The sequence below is a fragment of the Bipolaris zeicola genome (genome assembly GCF_000523435.1).
Source record: "Bipolaris zeicola 26-R-13 unplaced genomic scaffold scaffold_243, whole genome shotgun sequence".
Classification (NCBI taxonomy): Eukaryota; Fungi; Ascomycota; class Dothideomycetes; order Pleosporales; family Pleosporaceae; genus Bipolaris; species Bipolaris zeicola.
Window position 1 is genome coordinate 1 of NW_006912292.1, and position 26505 is coordinate 26505.

The 26505-nt window shown below is 51.8% G+C and overlaps 12 protein-coding genes across 12 annotated transcripts; 7 read left to right on the plus strand and 5 right to left on the minus strand.

Annotated features, from left to right (window-relative positions):
• Positions 1-1304: 1304 nt before the first annotated feature.
• Positions 1305-1827, plus strand: COCCADRAFT_29935 (uncharacterized protein; the record flags this gene model as incomplete). The annotated part of the gene is made up of 2 exons (XM_007718610.1): positions 1305-1587; positions 1655-1827. The coding sequence occupies 2 exons, from the start codon at positions 1305-1307 to the stop codon at positions 1825-1827; spliced, it is 456 nt and encodes a 151-aa protein (XP_007716800.1).
• A 565-nt stretch (positions 1828-2392) lies between these two features.
• COCCADRAFT_29936 (uncharacterized protein) lies at positions 2393-4238 on the minus strand (the record flags this gene model as incomplete). The annotated part of the gene is made up of 4 exons (XM_007718611.1): positions 2393-2742; positions 2796-2897; positions 2946-3812; positions 3863-4238. The coding sequence occupies 4 exons, from the start codon at positions 4236-4238 to the stop codon at positions 2393-2395; spliced, it is 1695 nt and encodes a 564-aa protein (XP_007716801.1).
• Positions 4239-5801: 1563 nt separating this feature from the next.
• COCCADRAFT_8811 (uncharacterized protein) lies at positions 5802-7747 on the plus strand (the record flags this gene model as incomplete). Its single annotated transcript, XM_007718612.1, has 2 exons — positions 5802-7591; positions 7648-7747. The coding sequence occupies 2 exons, from the start codon at positions 5802-5804 to the stop codon at positions 7745-7747; spliced, it is 1890 nt and encodes a 629-aa protein (XP_007716802.1).
• An 876-nt stretch (positions 7748-8623) lies between these two features.
• On the plus strand, positions 8624-11475 carry COCCADRAFT_40660 (uncharacterized protein; the record flags this gene model as incomplete). Its single annotated transcript, XM_007718613.1, has 5 exons — positions 8624-8804; positions 8919-9079; positions 9219-9295; positions 9346-9863; positions 11441-11475. The coding sequence occupies 5 exons, from the start codon at positions 8624-8626 to the stop codon at positions 11473-11475; spliced, it is 972 nt and encodes a 323-aa protein (XP_007716803.1).
• Positions 11476-12485: 1010 nt separating this feature from the next.
• On the minus strand, positions 12486-13621 carry COCCADRAFT_40662 (uncharacterized protein; the record flags this gene model as incomplete). The annotated part of the gene is made up of 2 exons (XM_007718614.1): positions 12486-12946; positions 13000-13621. 2 exons carry the CDS (start codon positions 13619-13621, stop codon positions 12486-12488), a joined length of 1083 nt encoding a protein of 360 aa, XP_007716804.1.
• Positions 13622-14556: 935 nt separating this feature from the next.
• COCCADRAFT_40663 (uncharacterized protein) lies at positions 14557-14969 on the plus strand (the record flags this gene model as incomplete). Its single annotated transcript, XM_007718615.1, has 2 exons — positions 14557-14622; positions 14676-14969. 2 exons carry the CDS (start codon positions 14557-14559, stop codon positions 14967-14969), a joined length of 360 nt encoding a protein of 119 aa, XP_007716805.1.
• Positions 14970-15781: 812 nt separating this feature from the next.
• On the plus strand, positions 15782-16224 carry COCCADRAFT_63179 (uncharacterized protein; the record flags this gene model as incomplete). The annotated part of the gene is made up of 3 exons (XM_007718616.2): positions 15782-15911; positions 16028-16095; positions 16186-16224. Coding segments are annotated over 3 exons (237 nt in total), but the record flags the coding sequence as incomplete, so codon positions are not given.
• Positions 16225-17895: 1671 nt separating this feature from the next.
• On the minus strand, positions 17896-19051 carry COCCADRAFT_40665 (uncharacterized protein; the record flags this gene model as incomplete). The annotated part of the gene is made up of 3 exons (XM_007718617.1): positions 17896-18169; positions 18251-18735; positions 18803-19051. The coding sequence occupies 3 exons, from the start codon at positions 19049-19051 to the stop codon at positions 17896-17898; spliced, it is 1008 nt and encodes a 335-aa protein (XP_007716807.1).
• Positions 19052-20096: 1045 nt separating this feature from the next.
• Positions 20097-21919, minus strand: COCCADRAFT_29942 (uncharacterized protein; the record flags this gene model as incomplete). The annotated part of the gene is made up of 2 exons (XM_007718618.1): positions 20097-21714; positions 21747-21919. 2 exons carry the CDS (start codon positions 21917-21919, stop codon positions 20097-20099), a joined length of 1791 nt encoding a protein of 596 aa, XP_007716808.1.
• A 664-nt stretch (positions 21920-22583) lies between these two features.
• Positions 22584-22802, minus strand: COCCADRAFT_107978 (uncharacterized protein; the record flags this gene model as incomplete). Its single annotated transcript, XM_007718619.1, has 1 exon — positions 22584-22802. A coding segment is annotated over one exon (219 nt), but the record flags the coding sequence as incomplete, so codon positions are not given.
• Positions 22803-23381: 579 nt separating this feature from the next.
• On the plus strand, positions 23382-24028 carry COCCADRAFT_8818 (uncharacterized protein; the record flags this gene model as incomplete). The annotated part of the gene is made up of 3 exons (XM_007718620.1): positions 23382-23391; positions 23449-23488; positions 23554-24028. 3 exons carry the CDS (start codon positions 23382-23384, stop codon positions 24026-24028), a joined length of 525 nt encoding a protein of 174 aa, XP_007716810.1.
• Positions 24029-24600: 572 nt separating this feature from the next.
• Positions 24601-26002, plus strand: COCCADRAFT_29944 (uncharacterized protein; the record flags this gene model as incomplete). Its single annotated transcript, XM_007718621.1, has 4 exons — positions 24601-24723; positions 24779-24935; positions 25012-25763; positions 25832-26002. The coding sequence occupies 4 exons, from the start codon at positions 24601-24603 to the stop codon at positions 26000-26002; spliced, it is 1203 nt and encodes a 400-aa protein (XP_007716811.1).
• Positions 26003-26505: the final 503 nt, after the last annotated feature.

Below are 26505 nucleotides of genomic sequence, written 5' to 3' on the forward strand. Positions count from 1 at the left end.
GTGGAGAGTCGTGTCAGGTTTGGTGGGGTGGACCACTTACTGGGGTGGGCCGCTTACTGGTGGAACACGTTATAGGTTCTTCTGTGTAAGTAGAGTCACGTGGTATAGTCACGTGCTTCATTCACCGGCGTGGCCTTTTACACTGTAGCTGAGTCTACATATGAAACACGGTATCTTACTAGTGGCGATACTAACTGTGCAGGTAAGGGTTTTGTTCAGATTGTCTCTTGTTTCCTGATTCCCATACTGTTCCAGCGTCACCACTTCTAGGACGAGCGTGCGCTGCTAGGACGAGCGTGCGCTGCTAGGACGAGCTGCGAGCGACCATTCGATTTTCTGCCGGATAAAACAGCAGTCGTCAGTCATTGCTATCGCTACCACTACTACACAATACACTACACCCATTCAATCTCCCCTCCCTGTCCTCAAACATTGTCGCCCGCCTTCGAAACGCGACTCGCAACACGCCTTGATTGGCAGTTGGACATAACGCCACGTGGGGGCGGCGAGGGAAAATGCGGTCGTAACTCGACGAGTGCACTCAATTCTTAGAATACAAGAATATCGGGACAATGCAGATGCCCGGTTTTTCAAGACTAAATGTTTAGATTGTAGAATGCGCATGATTATTCCACCCTTTCGCTGTCGGATATAGTTCATTGTCGCTGTCATGAGGAAGGCGACCAATGGGCAGTCAAGGCCCTACTCTGCTTCTCAGGATTGATGAATAGGCAGTGATTCGAGTGATTCGCGTATGGCCTTGGCATTTTGGTTTGGACATGACTGTGGCAGAGCAGCACACGTGACACTGCGAGAGCGCGGTCAACGCGTGAACGCGTTCTGCGCGTCCAATGGGAAGAACGTATTCTACGCGTCCAACGGCGAGGATGCACGAAACGCGTGCAACAGTCAGAATCGATTACTGTCGATTGGCTGCAGGTGAGAAGTTGTGGCAGTGCCCCTCCTTGTGTTCGGTGCTAGACCTCGATTCTTTCTAGTGCACCCAGCACTTCCCCAATGAGACAGTGACTTTGCACCCTGCCACACCACCAGTTTCCTTCCGCCTCTTCAGCACAACCCTTTGTATATAACTGCTGCTCCCAAAACGTCCAGCATACCTTGCCATATTGTTTATCCGTCTCTTCACTTCTATCACTATAACCACATCACCCGCGTATTTCTGACAAGCAAGCCTTGCCAGGATACTCCGTTACTTGTTGTGTTCCATCCCCACCTAGCATATATGTTCGACCTATCTCAGGTCAATAGAAAGTAACAGTCCACATACTGCTTTCAGACAAAATATGCTTCTCCAGCTTTCCCTCTGCCTCGTTGCCCTCACATACTGCCCTATAAGCGCACACGCTAGCCCCATCCCCCCCGTGTTTCAGCGCAAGCGACACCTCCTCGAGAGTTCGCCTGTCGAATCACAACATAGCCTATCTGTGGAGGCCATCATTGGTATAGCCGCCATAGCCGTAGCCATATTGGGAATAGCGCTTCCTCTCCTTTGGCCTAGCGTGAGATCCTGGCGTAACTCATGGCCCCGTCGCTCCCGCTTCCGTCTCAGTTCCGCCAGCCGCAGTAGTATGTTACTTCCCCCCGCAATCTGATAATATGTTCTAGCTAGCACGCAAATACTGATGATCTAAAGCAGATCAGAACATGATATTTCTCAGCCATCCTCCCCAACGTGCGACTTCATCACCACCACCACCACCGATTCCCAGTCATGCGAGCGCGGCAGCGATACCCCGACCGCAACGCGCAAGATACGATAACTATGAACAACATCGCGAGTTGATGCGACGCGCCCTGATCTACTGAGGATGTGAATACATTGGAAATATGTGTGTAGGCAAACTGCGATACAGCACAGGAAGCAACTTGTGGGCCAGGCAGGTACTGTACACCAGTTGCACAGCAGGGATAGCGTATACAAAAGAACATGCATTGCGGAGTTGCACCACGTTAACATGCAACTCCTGGGTGTTGTTTCTTTTTGTGAGTGTTTCTTGAACGATTTAGCGTACTTGTTTATTTCCAAGTTGCGTAGAGTACTTTAACTTTGATGCTTTTTACTTCTACAAAAGTTTATTAGAGAAGATTATAACAACTCCCAAAAGCACGAGTAACAACATGTTCGCGATAGGAACAGGCTGGATTGTGGCCTTCAACAAGACATCAAAATATACGCGTGAGATGAAGCGATCACATGGAGCAGCAGCTTGACTAGCATGGTGCTATTCATTCTAAAGTCATGACTCTATTACAAAAATGATATAGCACTTGGTCGTGCATATTACATAACAACAGAAGACTTCTGCACCGCAGAGCGTCTCATCTCAGAATCTCCCCCATTTATACCTAACAACTTCAGCTGGTCCAAGATTTAGGCACGGAAGGCAATTGTCCTCCTCGCGTTGCGCCTCATGCCTGAAGCCTTCTGCTGTTGAGCGCCAGCAGCAGCCTCAGCATCGGCGGCAGCTCCAGCGTTGGCGGCAGCGCCCATGCCAGCGTCTTTGCCAGCCTGAGCATCAGCGGCAGCTCCAGCGTCGGCGGCAGCCCCAGCACCCATGCCGGCGTCTTTGCCAGCCTGAGCAGCAGCGTCAGCATCCTTGCCCTTGCCCTTACCGGCCTGGGCGTCGGCACCCATACCAGCGTCGGCTCCAGCTTGTGCATCAGCGGCAGCACCAGCATCCATACCAGCACCCCTATCGGCTCCATCTTGAGCGTTGGCACCTGCGTCTTGATTAGCACCATGTCGGACTCTTCTGGGACTCAGTAGTACATACCGTTGCCCTTGCCGTTGTTCTTGCCATTGTTCTTGCCATGACCCTTGCCCTTACCCTTACCCTTACCCTTGCCGTTGTTACCGCCAGCGCCAGCTGTAGCATCTAGGCTTGTCAGTATCTAGAATCGTTGCTAGAGGAGACGATACTTACTTCCTGCTTGAGCAGCTCCACCGGCAGCAGCGTCTTGCATTCCCTTAGCCAACTCCGCTTGCTGGTTAGCAGCATCTTGGGCAGCCTGGTCAGCACCAATGTTGCAGCTGTTCTGCTGTTCAGCGGCGGCCTGGTCGGCGGCGGCTTGGTCAGCGGCGGCTTGGTCGTTAGCAGCTCCCTTTTGCTTCTCCTTTTGAGCGGCCTGCTGGTCGGCAGCAGCTTGGTCGGCGGCGGCTTGGTCGGCAGCAGCAGCACCCTTGTGCTTCTCCATTTGAGCCGCCTCTTGTTCAGCGGCGGCTTGTTCAGCAGCGGCTTGTTCAGCAGCGGCTTTCTGGTCAGCAGCAGCCTTGTGATCAGCAGCAGCTTGATCGTTAGCGGCACCCTTCTGTTTCTCCATCTGGGCGGCTTCCTGTTCAGCAGCAGCTTGATCGGCGGCAGCACCCTTGTGCTTCTCCATTTGAGCCGCCTCTTGTTCAGCGGCGGCTTGTTCAGCAGCGGCTTTCTGGTCAGCAGCAGCTTGATGATCGGCTCCCATAGTGGCATTGTTTGCTTGCCCTGCTGCGGCCTGCTCCATCTGAGCAGCCTCCTTCTCGGCCGCTGCCTTGTGATCAGCTGCCGCCTGCTCCTCTGCTGCCTTTTGCTCTGCTGCAGCTTTGTGATCGGCTGCAGCTTGCTCCTCTGCTGCTTTTTGGTCGGCCGCCGCCTTCTGCTCGGCCGCTGCCTTTTGGTCATCGGCAGCAGCAGCACCTTGCTGTGCCTGATCAGCTTCAGCGGCAGCCTGGTCGGCAGCCTTGTCTTGCTTCATGCCTCCAGCAGCAGCCTCGTCTTGCTGTGCCTGAGCATCCTCTGCTGCTTGTTTATCTTGGGCTTTGCTGAGTTAGTGAGATGTTTTTGAAGAGGAAGAGAGATATTATTACCTGCAGCGGCTTCCTGAGCGGCTTGATCTTTGGCGTTGTTCTTGCCATTTCCCTGAGCTTGTTCTTCTTCTGCAGCAGCGGCAGCATCCTGTGCTGCCTGGTCTTTAGCGTTGCCATCAGCAGCAGCAGCATCTTCTGCATTAGCATTATCCTTAGCCATACTACCCCGTGCGGCCAAGAGCACACCGCGGAGCTTTAGGGCCTTTTCGCCAAACTTGTGCACAACCTCTTCTTCGCGACGACCAAAGTTCAGGTTGGCAATGGCCGCATCCTGGGCGCGAGCAGCGATTGCTGGTCCATTGCCTGCGAAAGGCGCTGGAGCCGCTGCCACAAAGGAAGCGGAAAGAATTGTGAGAAGGGGAACAGAGGTCTTCATAATGACGGTATTCGGTTAAAGTTGAAGGATTGAAACGAGATGTGTCGAAATGTAAATTGAGCACAGCTCTTGAGAATCGAAGTGGAATAAAAAAAATAAGTGCTCAGCACCAAGGAATGATCTGAAGGATGGAAGGTGAGCGTGATGTTGTAAGCTCCTAAGGGGATCAGGTTATATACAAACTTGGCTTTATGCACCATGTCGGCGTCCCTGAACAGAGAAGTGCTGAATATAGAACAAGCCGCGTTTGCTGAGATGGATGTTCATGGTCCTCCGAGCACATCACACATGGGCCGTTGGAGGATGCCTGGAGAGGGCCAGGCCTCAAAGAGGTCTGGTCGATCAGGCCCGTAATTCTCTCACAGGAACAAGAGCTTAGCTTCCAGTTACAAGCCTAGATCATGTCTGCTATGGGATCGGGGCCGCGTCTTGGCTGTAAACGGTCGAATGAAAACGCATGAATAAGAAAATGGAATTGCGGATGAGAAGCGAGAAGCACGCCTGACGCCGGGGAGGCGGTCGTCATGCAGCGATGCGGCCTAGAAATCGAACGTGTACAGTTTGAGAGCTTGTTGCAGACAGAGCCGGGGGGGGTATATGCGGAGAAAATATTGTCCTAAACGCATAAGTTTGGAGTTTGATGTATGACTGAGGTTTGGCGCCGTACGTGGGCCTGAATCTCAGCTGGTTTCAGGCCCACCGAGATGTGCCCGCTGCAAGTACATACCAAGAAGCTTCAAAAGTCTTGACGAGAAATGCTTTTTGAAAGAGATGGTATTGAAGGGGAATGATCTGGATACAGGCCATGCGTCCTCTGATTTCATTTACTAGTGTCCAGTCCATTGCCATTCTTTCGCTCTGCACTGGCGAAGGGGTACAAGAGACTAACGGGTTTCGCCTTTGTCGATTCAGGGGCATGCGATGCATATACGCAGTAGGTGATATGTCAAACAACTGCAACAGTTGCGCTCAGTCTCTCGAGCAGTACGACAACAGCAGGATTCCCGCCCTGTAGCTGATCAGTTTTGTGGGTTCCATGGACCGCGTGGGCCCATTGTAGTTCACCAACGCGGCGGAGCGTCTCAGCCTTTGATGTTAACACGCCATGAGCCATACAGGAGCCGGGGGATCAACGCCTCGTTTCTGAACGTGTCGGTTACATGGTTAGAGATATACGCTGTAAATCAACCGCCACCGTGCTCATAGTCGGGTCGGTTGCACGTGTTTTGACAGGTGTTGAATGTGGAGAGCGGAGCGAAGGAATTACAAAGTGACGGGTGACAGGGTGACAGGAGCGCTGGCCAATGGCGTGCGCCCCGTTACAATCCCGCACCTAGCCTCTAGCCTCGGCTGCGACTTTTGGACATCGTCATTTTCGAAGTCTGGTCAAGGACGGCGCTGTTTTTTGGTGCCTCCGTCTCGTCGCCACCCGGACGGTTGAGTGCTGGCCAGTGGAGTGTAGCCAGTCACGCGTATACATACACAAGCTTTTAAGATCCAGTCCCTCTTCTCACCTGGATTCTCCACATCCATCAACGTTAAATGCCTGTCCAACACGCCGCAATGGCTACACGGTCCATCCCCGCGTCCATAACACGACGGCTGCTCACGACGTCGCAATCCACGCGCATAGCAACACGACCGATTGCATGCACGTCACCGCGTATACGAAGTGTGTCAGGATCCTGCCGCCCGGCACTCCAAATTGCCGGCCAAAGACGACCGTTTTGCACAACGCCACGCACACAATTGGCTGCGGTAGACGACACATTCGACCCCAAATCGATAGAGCGCGAATCTGATGAGGTCGATGTGCTCATTGTGGGTGGGGGCCCGGCCGGCCTGTCGGCGGCTATAAAGCTGAAGCAGCTTGCGACAGCGGCAGGCAATGAGGACTTCAGAGTGTTGGTGCTGGAAAAGGCTGGAGAGCTAGGTGATCATATTGTTTCAGGCAATGTCATTGAGCCTTCCGCTCTTGATGAGTTGCTACCAGACTGGAGATCGGAGGATAACCTGAACCGCTTCGCTGACATTACGCCTGCGAAGGAGGATCACATGTACTTCATGACCAGGGACCGCGCCATACCCCTCCCCAAGCCCCCGCAGATGAACAACCATGGCAACTTCATCATAAGCTTGAATCAGATGGTCAAGTGGCTCGGCGAACGAGCGGAAGAGGTTGGCGTAGAAGTCTACCCTGGGTTTGCTGCGTCCGAAGTGCTTTATAACCACGAAGGCGTTGTACGTGGCGTAGCCACCAACGATCTCGGTATATCGCGAGAGGGAAAACCCAAGGACTCCTTTGAACGAGGAATGGAATTTCATGCCCGTGTCACATTGCTTGGTGAAGGCTGCCACGGTAGCTTGTCAAAGCAGATTATCAAAAAGTACGATCTGAGACGGGACAGCCAGCATCAAACCTACGGCCTTGGAATCAAAGAGGTCTGGGAAGTGCAGCCCGAGAAGTTCAAGTCTGGTCGTGTCGTGCATTCTCTGGGTTACCCGCTTCCTAAGGATACCTATGGAGGAGGTTGGATGTACCATTTTGGCGACAACTTGGTCAGCATTGGCCTAGTGGTCGGGCTTGACTACCCCAATCCGTGGCTGGCGCCTTATGGTGAGTTCCAAAAGATGAAACACCACCCGTTATACAAGGATGTGCTGGAGGGTGGCAAGTGCATCTCCTACGGCGCAAGGACTCTGGTCGAGGGTGGTTTCCAGTCCATCCCCAAGCTTGCTTTCCCTGGTGGTGCCCTCCTTGGAGATGCAGCAGGCTTGGTCAACCTACCGAAAATCAAAGGCACACACAATGCGATGAGATCAGGTATGCTGGCCGCCGAAGCGACGTGGGACGCTCTTCAAGCCAACACAGACGGCGGGACTATATTCCTGTACGACTATGAAGACAAGATGCGCAAGTCACCAATCTGGTCAGAGTTGAAAACTGTGCGAAATATGCGGCCGTCTTTCCATACCCCTCTTGGTGTGTACGGAGGCATAGCGTACTCAGGATTGGAGGCATACGTCCTCCGAGGCAAAGCGCCTTGGACACTGAAACATGGGAAGCCTGATCATGCAGCGACAAAGCCTGCGGATGAGTACCAGAAGATCGAATACCCCAAGCCGGACGGCAAGATCAGCTTCGACATACTGACCAGTGTCAGCCGTAGCGGCACAAATCATGAGGAGGACCAGCCCTGCCATCTCCAGGTAAAGGATCTTGATGAGCATGCCAAGAGGGAGTGGCCCAAATACAAGGGTGTCGAAAACCGCTTCTGTCCCGCAGGTGTGTATGAGTATGTCGAGGATGCCAGCAAAGAGTTGGGCGTCCGGTTCCAAATCAACGCTCAGAAGTAAGTATCCAAAAAAGCTAGTCAAGATTGAGTGCATTCTGATTGACTGGTGTTAGCTGCGTTCACTGCAAGACTTGCGATATCAAAGTACCGGATCAGGATATCAACTGGCAAACACCCCAGGGCGGCGAAGGACCAAAGTACGTCCTGACTTAAGCACAGTCATCTGGTGAGCTCCACACCTATTCAACTTAGGCAGCTCGATGCGCAAAGTAAGATATCACCCGACATGTATATTAGGAGAGACCACATGTGTATGTATAAGTGGCCAGCCCAATTATTGTTGCTGCCCAAGCGAGGATTGCCGACTGCAACAGAGGCACATGAATGACATATTCTTGATTGCCAAGCATTTGGTATTGGTGAAGATGTGGTCGGGGTACGTGTTCAGTATGGTCCCTTAGCGTATGATAGCACATGCATTTGCGTGAGGTTGCGTCTAAGTGGTAGCCTCGGCAGGCAGGGCATCCATGGGCCTCAGAGAAAGCGGAATGCACGTGATGTCTGTGCTCTAGCTTAGCCAAGTAAGGCGGCGTTGGGCGAAGTTCGTCTCCGCGCCCTTCGTCACTCTCCACCCAACAACCACGCCGGGGCCTGTCACATCAACAGCAGCTCGGCCATCATCTCTGCTTGCACCCCGCTGCCGCGATACCGGGCATACTAATTTCTCTCCTCAGACCCGAGTGCGCGACATCTGCGCTCAGCCGGCTCCCTCCAGGCCCTTCACCACTCAGGTCCTTCTACCACTGCCCTGCATCCAGCCTTCGCCACCCCATCAATCTCCAAGGTACGACTAGCTACCTGCATTGCATTCTCTGGCCATTCCTCGCGCGTCTATCCTGGTCCTTGTAGTTGCACGCATAGCTGGACGCTGGTTTCCTGGTGTCGCGTCTCTGAAACGGAGCCTCCCATGTCTAGCAGGCACGATGCGCACTCCTTCGCTGGCTATCCGCTTACTCATGGACATGTGCTCACCATTTTATCCAGACTAGGTTATCCTTAGGCCACAGTTCCACCATAACCCCCATCGCCATGACTGAGGTATCGTCCACGCGCCTATACCTAGGCAACCTTCCCCGTAATGCCACCAAGGCAGACGTCGAAGGCCACTTCCAGACGCATGGCACCGGTGAGATTACCGAGATCAAGTTGATGAACGGTTTCGGTTTCATCGAGTACAAGGACGCCATGGACGCTCGTGACGTCGTTCCTGGTAAGCTTGGCCCACCACCCATTAGACCGAAGAAGCGCTAATTTCTGTGTAGCTTTCCGTATGTAGTTTGTCGCGTTCAATTCCCCCAGACACGTCCTCCTAACTTTTTATAAGATGGTTCCGATTTCATGGGCGAGCGCCTCATTGTCCAATTCGCTCGTGGCTCGCGCGCCCGCAACGAGAACTTTACTCCCCACGAGCGCGTCCCACCACGTCCTAGACGTACGCCATACCGGATGAGAATAGCAAATCTTCCGGTGGAGACCAGCTGGCAGGTCAGACTCCCCGATCATTGGATTTCCCCAGTTTCCTGTTAGGGTCAGCGTACCGTTCCCGGACCAGTAATGGCTTTATTCTCGCGTGCTTCCCGTTATACATTCTGGATTTGGACCTCGCTTAACTTCGAATGTATAGGATCTGAAAGATTTTGCCCGTCAATCTGGATTGGACGTCGTCTACTCTGAAGTTGGTCGTGAACGCGATGGCACTGGGTGAGTGCGCTATAGTAAAGGGCTCCTGACGGCATGCTGACACTATTAAGATTTGTCGAATACGAGACGGCCGCCGATCTGAAGACTGCAGTGGAGAAACTGGACCGCCGTGAGTTCAAGGGGCAGGAGGTTACCTGCATCCAAGACGTCTCTGATCCTCCCCCACCTCCACCTTTTAAGCCTAGGGCTCCTTACGGAGGCCCTGGTGGTCCCGATGACCGGGGCCGAGACAGATATCGATCGCGCTCCCCTATGGGACGCCGCGGCTACCCACCTGCGCCGTATGACGACTATTATGACCGTCGCGGCCCCCCTCGTGGCTACAGCCCTCGACGCGACGACTACCGCCGGCGCACACCGCCCCGCGAGTTCTATGACAGGCGTGACGTCGGTTATGGACGTTCGCCGCCTCGTGGTCGCATGCCTGATGAGTATGGCCCACCGCGCGCGCGTTACCCTGACGATCCTTATGATGCTAGGGCCGGACCTCCACCTCGTCGCTACGACGACCCTTACATGAACGGCCACGGGCGCCCTTACGACGGAGGACGACCACCCTCCCCGCGTGGTGCTCGTCCCCGCAGCCCGGGAGGACGTCCACCCTACGATGCCCCACCGGCTGACTACCCACCCCGTGGCCGCTACTAGAATGGAAGAGCATGACTGGCAACGTATGTCGAACACCTCTGGCTCTGCCCTGGTGTCGTATTCTCGCGCATCTACTGACGTCCATGCAGTAGGCCTGTGTGGTGCCTAAAGTATCATTTCTTTTTTCTAAATTGACGCTCCGAGGCTTCCCACTGTGGACATGGATTATGCGAAAATGGAGCCTAAGGATATCCGGAGGTATGACTGCGCGACATGAGGCCAATGAGACTGATTATTACCTTTCCTACTCCGGGGCCTTGGATTCTTGATGTATCTTTACTATTCTGGCGCGGCATCATCCTGATGCGCTATCTGGCACGGGAGGTTTAGTTCCTTTTGAGATGGTCTCCATGACTGTCATAGCTACTTGGAGGATGTCCAGGTTTCTGTATCATTGAAACAAACTTTTCTTGCACATATGGATGTCCTATTGATCTCGTTCCAAATGAATAATGTGGCTTTTCAACATGTAAAGTATGCGTGGCCTTGCCGCTACAGAGAAAAGAATTTTTTCAGTTTTGATATGCTGTTTGGATTTGGATCATCTCCTTTTGCTACTGAGACAAATCAGGACGAGACTACTTTTTCGGTTTCTTCTGAATTTCCAACATCTGTATGGTCTTGAGTTATTGGGCGTTGAACGAAAGAACAAATTTCTGAACAGATGGGTATGGAGGCCCAACCCCCATTTTTTTACATTGCATACTCGTCTATCTACAATTCCATCTCCTCCGTCTCACCATGTTCCACACCCATCTTCCTCCCACAATCCCCACATATGCTGAGTTTCGTATCTGGCTTCAGCTCCGCCGGCGACTTTGCCTGATATTCCCGTCCGCAGCACATACACCGTACATATTTCTCGCCCTTCTTACCTACACGACCTGACGCACGCGGCGTCGTTATGTTCCCATTACTTCCCTCCGACTCCCTTCCTTGCACCCTTTGCTGCTCCCTCTCCGCCGCAGCAGTATGCTCACACGGATGCCACCCCGCATGCCCCCTCTGTCCCCTCCCCGCCTCACGCTTTGGCCGCAACGCCAACTCCATCTGCCTCAACCCTGCTCCTACCCTCGCCTCCTCCCTCCCTTTCTTCTTCTCCACCCGTCCTTCCATCGTCGAAGTAGTAAAGTCACTCTTCGCTTCCCGCCTCCGCTCGCTCCTCCGCACGGGATTCCACGATGAGAGACTGGCGGGCCGTGGATGCGGTGGTAGCCGGTCGTCGCTGTGCACGGGGATGTAGCTCGGCATCGGGTCAGGGCGTGTGAGTTCGCCGTTGGGGAGGAAACGGGGTTCGGATGTGTAGGCTAGGCGGGCGGCTAGGCTGGCGAAGAAGGGGTGTGGGGGTGTGGGGGTGAGGTTGTAGTGGGGAGGTGAAGGGAGTTGGGGTTGTGTGGGTTGGGGTCTAGGTGTTGGTGGGCATTTTGGTGGTTTGGAGATGGGTTGGGGGGTGTGGAAGGGCATTTTTGTTTTTGCGGTTTGGATTTGGATGTTTAGATGGTGAGTTGTTGGAGTGGAGTGTGATTTGGTAGTTGGGTGGTTGGGTGGTGAGGGTGAGGGTGGTGTTTTGTTGTTTGGGAATGGAGACTTGTGGTTTGTGAGGGATAGTGAGAGTTAAGGGGGGGATAGCGAGTAGTTATAGCCAGAGCAACATGAGTTTGTGCGAATAAGGGTGACATTTTGTGAGGCTAGGAGACTTTGTAACCAGAGTTGGAGGATTTTGCTGCGGTCCAATGGCCACACGCCCATTGGATGTATCACTGTTATAGTGGTTCTGGGTGTTGGTCGTCTCTCAGGTTTGCGACGAACCTCTTTAGATTGCTGTTATTATTTAAATTTCTAATTTCGATCATGTATACCATGGTTTCTCTTGTTTGATAGTTTACAGGTCGAGGAGTAATTGTCTGCTTCTCAGTAGGAAATCCAATAGCTGAGTGCAAAACCATAAAACATAAGCATCGAGAAATCTGTCAAGCTATTGACAACCAGACAGTTGGCTTTGCGTGTGAGAAAATCAGATAGCTGCTCTGCTTTTCACTCGTTTCCATGGCCGAGACTGGTTTTCCGAAGACCATGGGAGTCAGATCATGTAGTTCTTGTCTCATAATCAAAAGATGACAAATTCAAACAAAAGTAACATCGCAGCTCAGGTATACCCTGGAAAATATCCGACAGATCAAAGGTAGTAGAATGATACAATAAGTAAGAGATAACAATATTGTATTTTGTTAAAACTAGAGCTGATCTATACAACACCTATCTTGCCATGTCTTCAATAGATCACGTCACATCACCCAAAGTTTTAAATTATGTAACCCAGGCCACGCTGCCCAGTGACAGGAGTAACATGCCAAAATCCAACCCCTAGTGGTGCATATTCTAGAAATCAAATCGAATCATATTGTTTCATAAATACGCCTGTTTTTGCCTTTTGTTATTCTTGTAACTCCTATCACGCATGTATCAGTCCTAGCGAAAATCGCAAATATATTTTGTTGTGAACAATGGCCCTTGATGTTGTGGAGCAAGCGGCGGCGATATCCTATCGGACTATGGTCCACTCGTCATCAGAAGTATAGTCAGTACCGGTGGCGGCCAGAATATCAACAACAGGTGTAGGAACCAACTCCGGACTAGACATTAGCTCGTCGGAAGTAGTAGGAGTATGTAAATCGGACGAAGACACCACCGTGTAATCCTCGTCCTCATCGGAATATAGGGTCTCGACACCTTCCATCACGTCCGGTTGTGGAATCTTTGGTCGATGGACAAGAGTGGTGGTAACGGAGTCCATCATGTTCCTCGTATCTTCTCTTTCGTTTGTTCCGCTTGCAAGAGCGGGAACAACAAGGGTCGTGTTCTCACTCTCTGACTCATCTGAAATGATGGTATCTTCTCCGCAAATTGTCTCTGATAACAAGTCTTTTGAGGCAGTCGGGATGGGTTGGGTGCAGGATTGGACGCCAAGAGTGTCGAGACACAACCGTATGATGTGGAAGGCGCCTTTTAAAGTTAGTACAATTTCAGCAGCTATGTCAAAAATATCTCAGACTTACAATCGTCTTCAAAATTGCGCTCCATGTTTGTAGAACAAAGGTCTTGACAAAACTCTGGAATATCGGTCGCGAGTTTAATAAAGTCCGCATCCTCCCCAAGATTGTAATACATGAACCTCGAGATAATGTAGTTGAGGAGCGTACCAACAAGGTCGTGCTGTGGACGCGCTAGGCTGCTATAGTAGTGCTGGTATACGAAACGAATAGTCTCGAGCAAATCTTGTGGCGGGAAGGGTACGCAGCATGCGAATTCGATTTGGCAGGAGAAGTTGCCATGGGCGAGGAGCTGCAGTTCGGGGATATCAAAGTCTTTGGCCATCTTGTAAACTTCGACGTGTGGAAGCAACAAGGGGTGTCCGCCATCTTCAGTGGGTGGGAGGTAGCTACCCGTGTAGCAGTAACGGAGTAGCGAGATAAGCCCATTTGTGGATGGAACGTCGATGCTGGCCTGAAGACTACCATTCGGGCCGTACTCGAATGCGTGGTACAGCAATGGGCAGCTGTCCAGGAACATGTATGGGCAGATACGACACGAAATCAGACGAACCTCTCCGTGTGGAAGTACAGCTTTGAGGGTTGCGTTGCCCTGGTCGGACATGTCCAAGAATGAGAGGTCGTCCATGTTGATGCGGCAGGCCAGAGGCCGTCAAGTGTCTCGTGGTAAACGTCCAGTATTGTAGTGTGTTGTGAATATCACGTCGAGTCAGCGAGGATGTTGAGCAGGCTGTAGCAGTGAGAACAGCCGCCTAGTCTGTGAAGATGGGCAAAGTATGGTATGTGATGCTTTGAGAGGGTCCACAGGGAAGTCAACAATCTGGGAGCCTCCGCTATAGTCTGACAGGCATAGCCTCGTGGTTGACAATGACGGGCAGGAAACAGAATCAGGCAGCCATTTGCATACACAGGGAGCCACACACGTGTCCCATGGAAGCCTACCGCGTGTCCGGGATCGATTGTAGTTGGAATATGGGTGACAATAATTCAATAATGATACAAGGAACGGTCCTCGACAAGAGGCACTGCATATGAGTAAGATCCAAGTGCCGTCACCGTGGAGGGGCATTTAAGCCTCGAGCAGCGCCCTTTGGAGGGTGGTTGTACTGCATGCCGAACATGTGCCTATTGGCTGTAGGAGGGCAGTGCCAAGAGATCCGGTCAACCAGTCGTGGAGCGATGATACAAGTGTGCATCCAAGGCTGAGGCTTCTGTCAGCTGCATCCAGCGTAGAGAACCAGTGGTGAGTGTTGAGGGGTGGATGGATGATCCTGGCCCCTTCGACCAGGATGCAGCCGGGGAAGAGCACCAGCCACGACCCGCCTGTCTCCACAGCTGTGGCGTTGCCCGGCACCTATCCGCAGCCCCTCGGCCAGATTTCCCCATCATTATACATACTTACGTACGTACAGACACACATCCTCGTGAGTGTCGCTAGGTGTCGTGGACGTGCAACCCTCCTCGTACCCATTAATCCTGCTTCTGGAGCCTCCTATTCTTCCGCACTCAGCACGCCGGTTGCTCGTTTGCAGTCGCGTGTGCAAGCTTCCGTCTCGTGCCGGCATGGGCCTCTTCTCAATTCTGCCTGAGAGCTTCGCGGTGGTGGAGACGTGGATTACGCGCATATTCGTGAGTACTGTTGAGTGCCTGTAACCGCGATCCGGGTTTCTCACTAGCCCTAGCTTTTCCTCGGCCTTATAGCCATTGCCCCGTGGGCCGTGCTGCTCGTCTACGACATACTCTTATACGTCTTCCGCGCCGGTGCGCACGAGATACCCGTCGTGGGTGGACGCGCCCGGGGAAAGTCTAGGCCCCGTGCTCCCAGTCTTACAGAACGGCCAAGCGGTCGCCGTCGCAAGTTTAGCCTCCGTGGCTTCGAGAAACCGGTGCTGAATACAGGGGGTACAAATGCCGACTCGCACGACGCTCGATCCCGTCGCATAACAGAGGAGACAACGGAGGATTCGTCGTCATAGGTTACTTGAAGCCAGGCCTGCAATTGAATATTCACAATTTGAGCTACGTCCGCGAGACCGTGTGTAAGAGTTGGACTTGAGAGGGCATGTGCTGTACAAGTACCTTGATGCTGTCTCAAGAGATTCACCATTTCTCGGGGAAAACATGGAGAGAAATCCCGCATACTGAAACTATGTCGTGGGATGGAAATCAGCGCATGGCATTACTCGTATCTGGAAACTGCAAAATGAGGCCTTGCATATATATATAGCGACTCATGGATTTGCGGATCCGGTAAAAGACGGATTCAGGCAGTTGTGCCATGTCAAACCTGAATCGCTCGAGATGACAGCAGGGGTGGGCCACTTAAGGTCAAGAGGCCGTCGATATTGTTGGAGAGCAACTATTAACAAGCGCCATGTGGAATGGGAGTCGTGTCTTCGAGCATAATCATGCGCTCTTGTGCCGTTGTGTCTCGCTTGTGCCCAAAGTGTCTGGGGCATATATTACCAAGAGTTTCAGATAACAATATGCGCCAATCACGTCTGGCCATTCACGAGGGCCGGCGCATGTATCAGAATAGGCTATGGAGATCATAGAGTAGGTATGTGATGAGCTAAGCCTGGTTTAGCGTGTTCCGGGGCCGTGCCTGCTCTCAATGAACCTTCACTTCACCTTCCCACCTCTTCACTGTCACAACAACAACAACAATTGTCACTCGCAGTCTCGTTCGATCCTCCAGATCTCATCAACTCCACACATCTTACGTCTTTTATAAATCTCAATTAGCATCAACTACCTCACAATGGCTGTTACTACTACTACTACTACTACCACCACTACCAAGACGGCGACACCAAAGACGGCAAGCGCCGCCGGCGTCAAGAAGACTGCTCCCAAGGGTGGTCGCGCGGGAAAGAAGAACAACGCCAGAAACGCCATGGCTAAGATGCAAGCATACTGTAAGTATTTCACCGTTTGACGCGCTTTATCGCGTTATTCAGACGCGACTGTCGTTTGGTCGCCACGCAAGACGGGCGTTGTTAGGGGTTAAGGTTTGCTGACCAACAACACACAGTCAAGGCTCACCGCGACGAGTACAAGGACTTGTCTTTCAAGGAGCAACAGCAAGAGCTCGGCAAGAAGGTACGTTTGATCCAATCCATTTCAGTCATTTCATGGCTGCGACATGTATTGCGCCATGACGTTGTGTAACCCTTGCTGACATCTGGGCAGTGGAAAGCTTCTCCTGAAAACCCCAAGAACAGCGCTTGAGCGGACTGCGAATTGCTTTCTTTGAAATGAATGGGTGGTTTTCTTTTTTTTCTTCGTCTGTTTTCTTTTATTCAGGTCATGTTTCGACAGTGTGTTTTTGCAAATTTACCGACGAAAGGCAAACTCCGGGCTGCTAGAGCGTAGTGAGATACTACGACTGGGGTTATAGTAACCATGTGCTTCAACAGTAATATGGAGTAATTTATTCAAACTGATTGCTGCTCTGTATCAACGTGTATTACTAGGCGAATTCCGGTGGATGTGTGGCAATTGCCGGTTAGTCGCGTAGCTGATGCAAGCACGAAAATCTGGAGATGAAAGCTAACTATTGACAACTAAGCATTTGAGCCCATGTACAAAAAATTATGTCTATGCAGACGTGAGAGGCCAATGGTACACAGACTGTAGGACCCTGGTTGCACGGCCGAGGGGGGCATGTTCACAAAGCCTTGGCAAGGCTACCTCTTTTTTTTTGTTGCTCCCATCTCTGTTACACCAACATTCTTTTAGGAAAATCATCCAAGTCTTACTCTCAAGCCTATTCATGAGACCACATCCCCCCCTCTTCCCCCTTATCCATTAAACAAACACCACCCCAATCCCCAGCCTCTTTACCCATAAAATACTCACTCACACCAATATACAAGAATCCCAACTTAGCATACTAACCACGTTTTGCAATCGCTACATACTATTCATTATGTACATCTCTTCTAAATCTCTAGAACACAAAGAAGTCATCTCCACTTATTCATCAGCACCCCTGCCTATCTCTCTCTCTCTCTTTCTCTCCAGCACCTCACTGCACCATCCAAAAAGTAATGAAAAATTGAGTAGCTAACGAAAACGTAACACATCAATCTCACTTTCCCCCTGGTCTAATAAACCTCTCCATTCATACCCAATTGTGTCTCTAAGTACTTTATATCCCCCGTACGTACGGTTTTTCTTTTTTAACCGAAAAGATGCATGTTGATCCGTAGTCCAAATTGTAACTCTAAAATTGTTGACGGGAGATAGATGTGTTGGACGTGTTATGGCATTTCGTCCAGTTGTGGCTGGTGTTGGTGGGGGAAAGTGGGGGATGTGTTGGGTGTGGGTGTGTGTGTGTGGGGGGGGGGGGGGGGGGGGGGGGGGGGGGGGGGGGGGGGGGGGGGGGGGGGGGGGGGGAATCGAGCGAGTTACGCGATTGTTGGGGAAATTGAGAGGGGAGTGGGGAGATTTGGGTGTTTTGATTCTAGATATGGAGGTGCATCTGTTTTCAGGTGTGATGTGAGTATTTTGGTTGTGCTGGTGGGCGAGTTTGGAAGGTTGTTATGAGGGATGTGGAAGACGGGGAAAAAGAGAGGGTTGGTAGAGAGAGGTTGGGTGTTTTTTTGAAGTTTATACGGAAACGGATTGCTGTATTTGGTTTTTTGGTGAATTATGAGATGTCGGCTTGACGCTGATCGGCGTTGACTAGTAATACGTTGGTGATGTAAGGGTTACCATATCTGAAGACTTGCTGAATAGGTTTACTCTTACAACTAGAAAATAACACTAAAGAGGCTTGGAACGGAACAAAGCTATTATGAGATTCTCCGATAACTACCAAGTACCCCAACGTTGTGTATTAGCTATCCAAATCCCCGGAAAAATTCCATATACTCCGTAAGAAGTCTCGGAACACGCCTAATCAACCTCCGGAACAGGCAACCCATTCACAATCATCATACCTTCCCGCCCCAGCGATTTCATCGCCTTAACCGCCTCATCATGCCTCAACTGCTTCGTCTCTTCATCCGTTACAAGCACAAAGTCGTATGTAAGCAGTTTGGTTCCCTCGGCTACATCATACTGCTTCGCCTGCTGGGGCGTTACCGTGTCCAAGCCGACAATGAGCGAGTCCTTGACACCAAAGACAGCGTCAGAGGTTTCATATGCGGAACCGCGGACATACAAGGCACTAAGATTGTCAGTTGCACATCTTCCATATGCTGCATAGCCTTCGAAAGGTGATATCAGGGGGATAAAGGGACGAACGTACGTAACCAAATGATCAAAGCCCTCCTTCTCAAACATGAAATGCATATGACTCGGTCTCCAACAATGCCTTCCCAACTTCTCCAGCAACTTGCCTACAGGCCCATCATTCGGAATTGGATACGGCACGGGTACAATTCCTTTGAACCAAAACACACCCTCGTCGTCACTCATAATCACCGCGCGGCCATCAGCCTTGTCGCCGCGGTCCTCATATTGCACGTCGTACTTGCCGTTGGAATCCGTTTCCCAGACGTCGATTTTGACGCCGGATATTGGGGCCCCGGATGTGGTTTTTACGGTGCAGAGGACAAGCAGAGGTGTGCCAGAGGGGTCGGCCGAGATTTTGGCGCCTGGTGCAGAGGAAGGGGCGTCGTGCGTGTGGAAGGGACCAAGGACCGTGCCTTCGGTTGAGGAAGGGGGTTTTGGGTGATCGATTGAGTCGACGAGGAGGGAGAGACCGACAATGTCGGAGAGGAGAATGAATTCCTTTTGTTTTTTTGTTGTTAGCTTGGGGGTTTTTTCGTAGAAGAGACAATAAAAAGGGAGTTCGCACTTGTCGCACGTCTGTACATATCTGGCCTACTTGTGTCAGGAATTGGATTCCTGCCATCCATTCATCGAAACTGAGGCGTGTCTCGCGTGCAAAGTCGTGCAGATGGGTTACCAGACGCTCCATGACGTATTTGAGCCGTGGATCGCTGCATTGCGAGTTTATGCGGTGCACGTTTTCTGTAATGTTTTCTATCGTGAGGTTCTTGAGGACGGGTACCGTCGATTCGTCTGCGCTCTTGGAAGGCGACATTGTTGGACGCTGGGAAAGATGAATATACGAGGTGGGTTGGCGGTGTTTCGCGCGTAGGCGGCTAGATTGCGCAACGAGGGCGGTTATGGATTTGAAAAGAAAAGAAGAAGTCACAGAAACTGGTTTGACAGGTTAAAATAAAATGCAAAAAACCATGGCCTGATTGATATGAAGATAGTTTGAGTAAAACCGGTGAATTGTCAGCCATGACATGAGACAGCAATATCCGACCTCGTCCGCCAAAGGCTAAAAGGTGGGGGAATGCTTGCCAGTCCCATATTTACTGGTGCTCCGCTGGTAATTGTTCGAAGCTCATAGGCCCAATGACCACAGATGGAAAGGGACCAGGCGGTCCCGGGAAAACATTCACGAGGTGGGGATGATGATGTCGGAGGGGCTCTCGGTACCTGAATGCGGGGCACTGGCAGCGCTGGCTTACCAAGAGCTTACCAGCTTTCGGTCGACCGAGAAAGTCGGAGATAAGATCGCCCAACACCAGCAGTATTATTGTATTTGTCCTTCACTTGGGTATAATATTGCAGTAAAAGTCGCTTGTTTTGGTGGGCTAGCCCGCTTGGCCTGAGTTATCCAGTTTCATTGATGGACTGAGAGACAAGCTGCCGTGGAGCGCCAATGCGTCTTGTGGGGTAGTTCTTTCCTGCATAGTAAGTGGGCTGCAACTTATTATTTTCATGGTAGCGGAGCCTCAATTTCAATCATGAAAGAGAGAAGAAAGAAAAAGGTAAATGTCATTTAATTAAACAAGTTACAATGTTTATTCGAAAAAAAAGGTGAATCATATGATATGAAAGAAGTGAAGCCCATACTTCACGAGATATACGCCCCTTACGTCCCCCCCCCTCAACGCAAATGCCAGTGTACCATATGGGAAACGCCCATGGAGATAAAAAAAGAAAAGCAAACTGCACTTAAGCAGTTGACCCCCTTACAAAAAAGAGAATGGGGAACATGACGAGAAAGAGAAAGAAGCGAAATAGACATATCCATGTCCATGTTACACCATAAAACATATGAAAGAAAACCCTTAGCTCGTTACTCTCCTAACCCAAAGCGCACTTCCAGCAGCGTTTGGATCATCCTGCTCCCTCTTCTTCCACGCGCGATGCAACTTGAGTCCGACATCATGTTCCTCACGCCTAATATCATCTAGCTCGACCTCAAACGCCTTCTTCTTATGCTCCACCGCCTTCGCCTTCTTGAAATCCGTCAAGAGCGGGTTCGGAGGCGCGGCATTGTTGAGGTCAGTGAGAAGACGGTAGACATTGTTGCGGCGGATGCGGAGATCTTCTTGTTGGGATTCTAGAAGCGCAATGTGATCAAGGGCGCAGAGAGCAGTAGGTGGGTGCGGTAGCGCTTTAGATGTGTTGGACATGCCGCTTGCGGTGGAGAAGGTGGAGACGTTGGAGGGGGACAGCATTCTTGAGGCGTTGGGGCGGGAGTCTGGGATGCGGTCGGAGTGGGGGACGGGCCGGCGGCGCAGGAGGACTGAGGACGAGGCGGAAAGTGGGGGTGAAGGTGGTGGCGAATGTTGGTCGGACGTTATAGACTGGCTATATGTGCTCCAGGAAAATTGGCTGGCGATAGGTCGCTTGTCTGTCTCTGGTGGGGTTGCTGTCCGGTAAGCAGGGTGGATAGGTAGTTCGGTCTCGATTACAATAGCCGGGGACTGTTTCTGACCGTCGCGGCTTTTGGGCGTGACCGGGCTTGGGTAAGCAAATGCACTAATACCAAGGCCGTGGGCTGTGGGAGATGTTGGAGAAGTGAGACTACTTCCTGCAGGCGACTTCTTTCCTACTTTTAGGGGCACAACGGGTTTAATGATTCCTTCATGCACCTCGTAGTTGGCGGTTTCGGCTGTGACGGGTCGAGTATCAGCAAGCGTGGGTGCTGAATCGACGGCAACGGTAAGCGTGTTTGATCTGACTTGGTCCGAGCTTGGTGATGTAGTCGCTCGTGGTATTTGCAACGACTTTTCTCCGGGTTGGTTTTTGACTACTGGTGGTGAACGCTTCGAGCCGAAACGGCTAAGACGCTCTCCAAAACTAAGGCTCTTCTTCTCAGGGCCAGCGGCGGACACCGAAACTTGGTAGCCCATGGGCTTGAGACCGGCAGAAGGCACGCCTACCGCATAGGTGTGCGGATCAACTGATGAGGCTTTTCCTGCACTGTTAGGCTCGCCCGAGTACTCGTCCCATTTTACTTTACTGTTTGGTGCAAGCTTGCCTTCCCAGAATTTTTGCTTGTGGCCAGACTGTACATCGCCAGTTCGAATGACGGAAGGTGCTCTGCGCAAGACGGGAATTGCCTTTACATCGCGCGGCTCGTCTTGCAGTTTCCGCTGGCTGTCGTCCATTGAGGAAAAGTCGCGGAGGGATATGTCACGGATAGACTGAGGCGGGTCAAAAGACGGGAGGAACTTTTCAGACTCTGGTGAACTTGGCGGGGATAGATCGTCGTAGTTGGATCGTAATGTGGCGGCAGGATTACCGTAATAGTAGTCTTCGATCGAGGCCCGCGAATAGACCGAAGGAATAGTCGGCACTGCCGACAGTCTTTGGACTGGAGGGAGGGTTGGCGGACCAGACGCTGTAGTGATGGTAGGGTTGGGTGAAGGCTTGGAGCTAGGGCAAGGCTGATTAGCACTGGATTAGGACGGAGCGATAGCTGAACGTACAGTGAATCTAGCGGGGGGAGCACATAGTTTTGTTGCTCGGGATCATGGAGGCCGGCGACATTTGGATTACGGTGGAGTTGATCCTGGTCATAAGTGGTTTCAAGCAGTACGGGGTGACCTATTTGCGCATGCTTTTCTTTCTCGCGGACGTGACCCTGTAATCGTTTCCACATTGTGATGATGCCTGCATGAAACATTTATTAGCCTTATGCAACGCTAGTCCGAGTACGCGTCAGAACACAGGGCAGTCATTTGCGTGCCGTTGTAGTATGATAGGTTTACATGATGTAATGTTATATTTAAACTTTGCAGCAAGCGAGTCAAAGTAGCAATAGGTATGAAAGCAACTTGTGCGGACGTCTTGGCAGGGCTGGATCCGGTGGGCGTTGTTCTAGTGAGTGCGGGAGATAGGCGAACGGCATGGCCTGTCGATCATAAAAAGATGGGGAGAATGGGATGACGACAAACGGGCCTGCAGGGTTGACGCGTCCTGGAAGAGGTGGCCATGGGTACAGAAGCGGCAAATTGGATGGCTGGCTGGCTCAGTGCTTCCGGAATGAGGACCGGAAGTAGACATGATGGTACAAGGCTGGTGGGTGAGGGGGGACATGGGGGGACAAAGGAAAGAGCAAGTGCAGAGATTGCAGTACATACCAATTGAAGATGTGGCAGGTCAGGATTGGATGAGTGGAAGATTGAGCGTGTTGACGTTGAATCTAGGATGAATGGAAAGGAGCAGGTTCAAGTGGGTGGCGGTGCCCTACTATTCTTCGTCGGCGCAATCTTGGTAAATGAAGGAGGGCGATCAGGTCGGTGCCGCAATGTAAAAATAGCGGCTTACTGAGCGCAAGACGATGGCAATGGCAGCAGCAGCAGGAGCGTCGTCTTGAAAGCGCCGAGGGACGCGCCCGAATGCTCTATCTCGTCGACAGACTGAATGGTTCGATGGCAGCGATGCGCTCTCTGACAATCGTCCAGAGGCGGCTTAGGCGGCTTAAGCGGGTGAGGCGGCGGGGACGAATCAGGGCAAGCCAAGAGAGGCCAAATGAATCCACGGCACGCGTTTCAGTGCCGGTGCGAGGCGGTTTCAGCCTCAGGCGCACAGGGCCAGGGCGCGCGTGCTCAGCTAACAAGTAAGTAGATATGTATAGCACAGGCAGATATTACACAACGAGCTGACGGGCCAGCATGGAGACGACAACAGGGCAGAGCGAGAGGAATCCTGATCTTGCACCGCCGGGGGCGACCGAGGGCTTATGAATGCGCCCCAGAGCCTCTACTGTCGCATGTCGACGCTCAGATGTCATCGAGGATGCATCCAAGAGCCCCTCACCCCCCTTCCACGGACAGCTGGCCGCCCGATGTGTGTCTGAAGAGAGAGCAAAGGGGCCAAAAACCAAGTCCAGCATTACGGGCGACAGGCAGCGCTGCTTGCTTTTGCACCGCCAAACAATGGTCGGGGTGAGTTGTCGGGATTCAAGAGAGTATGGTTAGCCGGATATTGCATCATTGCAACCACTAAACTCCCCACCTACCCGCCCGTTGCCGCTAGCCTAGCACGCCCATCACCTACACCATACCACCCAGTCTTCATTTTTTTTTCCACCACTTGCTTCCACTGCACTGCTTCCAAACATGGCAGACGGTATGTTCATCCATCAACGCTAGTCTTGACCCGCACGCACACTCACACCACAACCAGCACTCCCCTCGCCCATTCCCCAGCCCGAGGCAACTCACGCGTAAGCAACACATTTCTTCTTCCTCTTCTCCGTCCTCCCTTGCCAGACTGACCCCCTCGTCGCAGCGCCTCGGTCTTCACTCCAGTCAACCTTGTCCTCCTCTCGCTCTTCGGTGTTCTGGTCTACCTCCGTCTCAAGCCCTCGACTCCCCAGACTCTTCCGCGGGCTCCGCCCCCAACCGTTTTCCGCACCTTTACTCCGCCCTCGCTGTTTCCCTATAATGGCCTCAACAACATGCCAGTCTACCTAGCTGTCCGCGGACGTGTTTTTGACGTCACCCCTGGTCGCAACTTCTACGGCCCTGGTGGCCCCTACGCAAACTTTGCTGGCAGGGATGCCTCGAGAGGCCTGGCGTGCGGTAGCTTCGACGAGGATATGCTGACCAAGGACTTGGACGGCCCCCTCGACACTTTGGAGGGCTTGGATGATGAGCAGTTGGACGCACTACGAGGCTGGGAGGAGCGATTCAGTGAAAAGTACTTGGTTGTAGGCAAGCTGGTGCCCGTAGGCCACCCGGAGGCTGAGGAGGCCAAGGCTTAGGCTTAGGCACTTGTCAATGCGATACGACATTCCGTGCTATAACGGGTGGAAAAAAACAGGTAGGACAATTTACCGGGCTCCGAGGAACCCTCAGGTCATGACAGTTCTGACTCGGCCTGATCAAGCCAAGTACATACAGCAAGTCATAGACTGCTATCAAACACAAAATATAGATTTAGAAGAAGTTGCTGTTGCGAAAAGAAATGCTGAATTCATAAATCCCGGCCTGGATATCCTTCATTTCTACAAGAGTCGAGGCTATACCTGCTATCAAGATGTCAACGGGTGCCTATCGTCCACTCTCTAGCGGCAATGTTCCCAATGCGGGGTTCGCCCCGATAGGCAATCGCATCCCACCTCTTTCCCTCTTTGCCTAATGACAATGGCGTCTATCGCGTGTACCGACTTCTCCCGGTTCTCGCTCTCTCTCAAATCTTATCTTATCCATAATGACGTGTTGCTGTCATGTCAATTGTACGCCCTGTGTGCTTGACATGCAACATACCAAACATTAACTCATTCAACCCCGCATGATTGCATGAGAACATCTTGGGACATACTGAACCATTACGATGAATCAACTAACTGCTGACCATTTTGTTGGATGGCTACCATGGTTCTTGCTACTGGTGCTCAGCATTGTTCTCTACTTCTGGAATAGCAAACGACCTGGCCAGAGTATTGGAGGCAAACAAGTACATCGCTCATATCCCTCACTGTGCATCATCAGCATAGCTAACTTCAACTCAGAATGTGCAGCCAGTTACGTCTGGCGAAAAGAACCCCTTTGGGAAAGAGCACTCGGAAGAGGCATACTACTCCATCGAGCCCCTCTCAGACTTTGATCTCGAGAAGACAGAACCGCTCCAACTGCGGCCATTCAAACCAAAGTATCACATGACCATGGGTATGTCTTTGTCATAACGCCCCCAGAAAACAGCAGATGTATTATTTGGATACCAGCCTGACATGGCTTTTCCCAGCCCTCGAAAACACGACACTTTCCGACCTCGTCGCCATGGACAATACCTACCTGGAGCGTCTCGACATTCGCCGCCAAATAATTCAGGACCAACGGTCAGAAGTCATAGCCTGCGAACTGCAAGCTGTCCCCGCAGTCATGGAACTATATACATGGGCCATAGGAACCTACCTGCCACGTCGATTCCCTTCCATCTACGGCATCGTCCACTCCACCACCAGCGAAGAGACAACATCCACCTACCTAAAAAACCACGCCACAAACACCCTCATCCCCCTTCAAGTCTCCTCCCCAGACCTCGCCCTCCAAATCCTCGGCGAAAACATCGACACCGAATTCCTCTTACTCCAAAAACAAGACAGTCCAAACTTCCAAACCCCAGAACCATACCGCCTAACGGCCTTCATAAACTGCTTCCCCGCCGGCTTCTCCACCCTCTCCAAACTCGGCCTCTCCTTAGCCGCCATCCACGCCCCCGTCCCACACTACGCCGAGAAGTTGGAAAAGAGCATGGACCGCTACTTCTCCGCCCTTCCAGTGGGGAAAATCGTAAAGCGCGTGAATTGGAGCATTAGTACGACGGGTGACTTGTTTTGTCTCGCGGGCGCCCATATGAGTGAGAGTGAGCTCGAGACGCCGCGCGAACGCGAGCGACAGGAGGAGAGTGTAGATCTGGATAAGACGGTTGTGAGATGTGAGAGGCAGACGTTGCATCGCTTGCCGAGGACGGGGGCTTTGGTGTTTGGATTCAAGGTATGCTTGCTATCTCTTACACCGAAAAAAAAGATGAGAAGTCAATAGTGCTGACGATTTTACTACAGACGTACATTTATCCCATCCAACAAATAAGAGACGAGGGAAACGGACACGTACTTGCTGAAGCAATCGATGGCCTAGGTCGCGGTACAGTACCCAAAATCACAGTGTACAAGCGACAAGTGGTCTGGGGCGAAAAGGTAAAGGCATTCTTGAGGGGAGAAATCAACGCTTGAGTAGACCGCGCGTGCTTGTATATATGTACCTGACGAACCAAGATATCCCCCAGTCCCAGACTTGGATATATACGTCCCATGTTAATTGTCGATAAACACAATAAGAACACCTCTGCACACATGTTACCTTTCATGCAAAAGGTCGTGCAGTAAAGGCACAAAAGTTAACCCACCCCCACCCACCCACTCCCATTGCTCATTCCTGCACCTAATTCATACCCAGACCCACTGACTCCACTCCCCATCGCCTTTCCTTATTCTCCAAGTAGTGTACCAAGGTTCGTCGATACACATGCATCACCAGCCCGCCCCAAGAACTAGATCGATCAAACCCACACTCCCCCTTCGATGCCAGATCCCCGCTGGCTTCCAACGCTAAAGCAAAGCCACGTACGCCCAAAAGAAGGAAAGAAGAAGAAGAAGAAGAAGAAAAAGCAAGTCAGCACACCCCATCCCACTTCCGTCTTCCAATCCCAAAGCAAAGCATGCAAACAAAGACCAAC